The 1,764-nt window shown below is 55.3% G+C and overlaps 1 protein-coding gene across 1 annotated transcript in view; it reads right to left on the reverse strand.

Moving 5' to 3' along the window:
• Positions 1 to 6: 6 nt before the first annotated feature.
• LOC106819552 (2-oxoisovalerate dehydrogenase subunit beta, mitochondrial-like) overlaps positions 7 to 1,764 on the reverse strand; it is an 8,012-nt gene continuing 6,254 nt past the window's right edge. Inside the window, exons 5-6 of the mRNA XM_014824166.1 lie at positions 1,512 to 1,657; positions 7 to 559 (exon numbers count right to left, since the gene is read on the reverse strand). Of these exons, the coding sequence (XP_014679652.1) occupies positions 332 to 559; positions 1,512 to 1,657 (374 nt within the window). The 3' untranslated portion in view covers positions 7 to 331. The remainder of the gene's footprint in view (positions 560 to 1,511; positions 1,658 to 1,764) is intronic.

Below are 1,764 nucleotides of genomic sequence, written 5' to 3' on the forward strand. Positions count from 1 at the left end.
CGATGACGTCACGCACGCGACATGACGACGATGTGTGCGCGTGTAGTGATGACATCATCAAAACATGACGACGATGTGCGCGCGTGTAGTGATGACATCATCAAAACATGACGACGATGTGCGCGCGTGTAGTGATGACATCAAAACGTGGCATGCATGCAGCGAAACCGCAGCGCGGGTTCCGACGACACATTCGTACCGAACGGTAGCGACGACACATCGTCGTACCGAACGGTAGCGACGACACATCGCCGTACCGAACGGTAGCGTCGACACGTCAAAAACACGACGACGACCGACGATCGTCGGAAAAATCGTCTCCCGCTCCCGCTCAGAAGTTGACGAGTCGCTTGACGGCCTCCAGGCAGCGCCACTTGTCGGGGTTGTAGAACGGCTCGAAGACGTGCGGGAAGGGCGTGTCGTGTCCGCACACGCGCTCGATCGGGGCCTCCAGGTTGAGAAAGCACTCGCGCTGCACGGTCGCGGCGATCTCTGCCCCGAACCCGGACGTGTGCGGCGCCTCGTGCGCCACCAGGAGGCGCCCCGTCTTGCAGACCGACTGTGGGCGGAGAGAGAGAGAACGGTATTTTTTAGTTGTGGTAGCTCGCTCTCGCACGCGTGAAATGTAAACAACAAACGAAAAAACATCAGTTCTCTCCCTCCTCCCGCAGTCATACAAACCGCATCGATGCCCGAAAGCTAAAAACCCTCTAAAAAGAATAACAAACAACAACAAAATAATAAACAAACACCGATCTCTCTCTCTCTCTCTCTCCTCCCACAGTCGCCCTCACGTGCGCGAAATGTTTAAAAAAACGAGGGAAGTAAATGAGTAGTGCGGCGGGAAAGAGAGAGGAAGAAAGGTGTTTGTTATTCTTTCGGAGAGAGGAAGAACGGTGTTTGTGATTCTTTCGGAGAGAGAGGAAGAACGGTGTTTGTGATTCTTTCAGAGAGAGAGGAAGAGCAGTGTTCTCTCAGAAATCTCCTTAGGTCTACACATTCTTTTTATCTTCACACCTTCTCGATGTAGTTCCGATAAAAAAGTTAACGTTAGCTTCACTAATGCCGAGACTTATTTTTTAGCGGAAGAAACCCCAGGTTTTTGAATCCCCAGGTTTCAGCGACCCCACGTGTCAGCCACGGTGCGTCTGGTCACACCGGAGCTTCCCTGTGGTGACTCACATGCGCCCGTGACTCACCTGTGCCTGTGACTCACCTGCAGCTGTGACTCACGGTCACTCACCTGCGCCTGTGACTCACCTGTGCCTGTGACTCACCTGCACCTGTGACTCACCTGCAGCTATGACTCACCTGCATCTGTGACTCACCTGCAGCTGTGACTCATGGTCACTCACCTGTGCCTGTGCCTCACCTGCCCCCGTGACTCACCTGCAGCTGTGACTCATGGTCACTGACCTGCACCTGTGACTCACCTGCGCCTGTGACTCGCTTGCCCCCGTGACTCACCTGCAGCTGTGACTCATGGTCACTCACCTGTGCCTGTGACTCACCTCAGCGACGGTCTCTATGTCCCACGGCATGAGCGTCTGCAGATCGATGAGCTCACACGACACGTTCAGCTTCTCCTGGGCGAGCCGCGCGACCTCACGCAACACGTGCACCTGCGTGCCCCACGCCACCATCGTCACGTCCGTACCTGTACGGGAGAAAGAGAGAGAGAGAGCATGAGAGAGAGAGAGAGAGACTCGTGTGACACCTGCGTGCCCCACGCCACCATCGTCACGTCCGTACCTGTACGGGAGA

Source organism: Priapulus caudatus, unplaced genomic scaffold, assembly GCF_000485595.1.
Source record: "Priapulus caudatus unplaced genomic scaffold, Priapulus_caudatus-5.0.1 Scaffold3677, whole genome shotgun sequence".
NCBI lineage: Eukaryota > Metazoa > Priapulida > Priapulimorpha > Priapulimorphida > Priapulidae > Priapulus > Priapulus caudatus.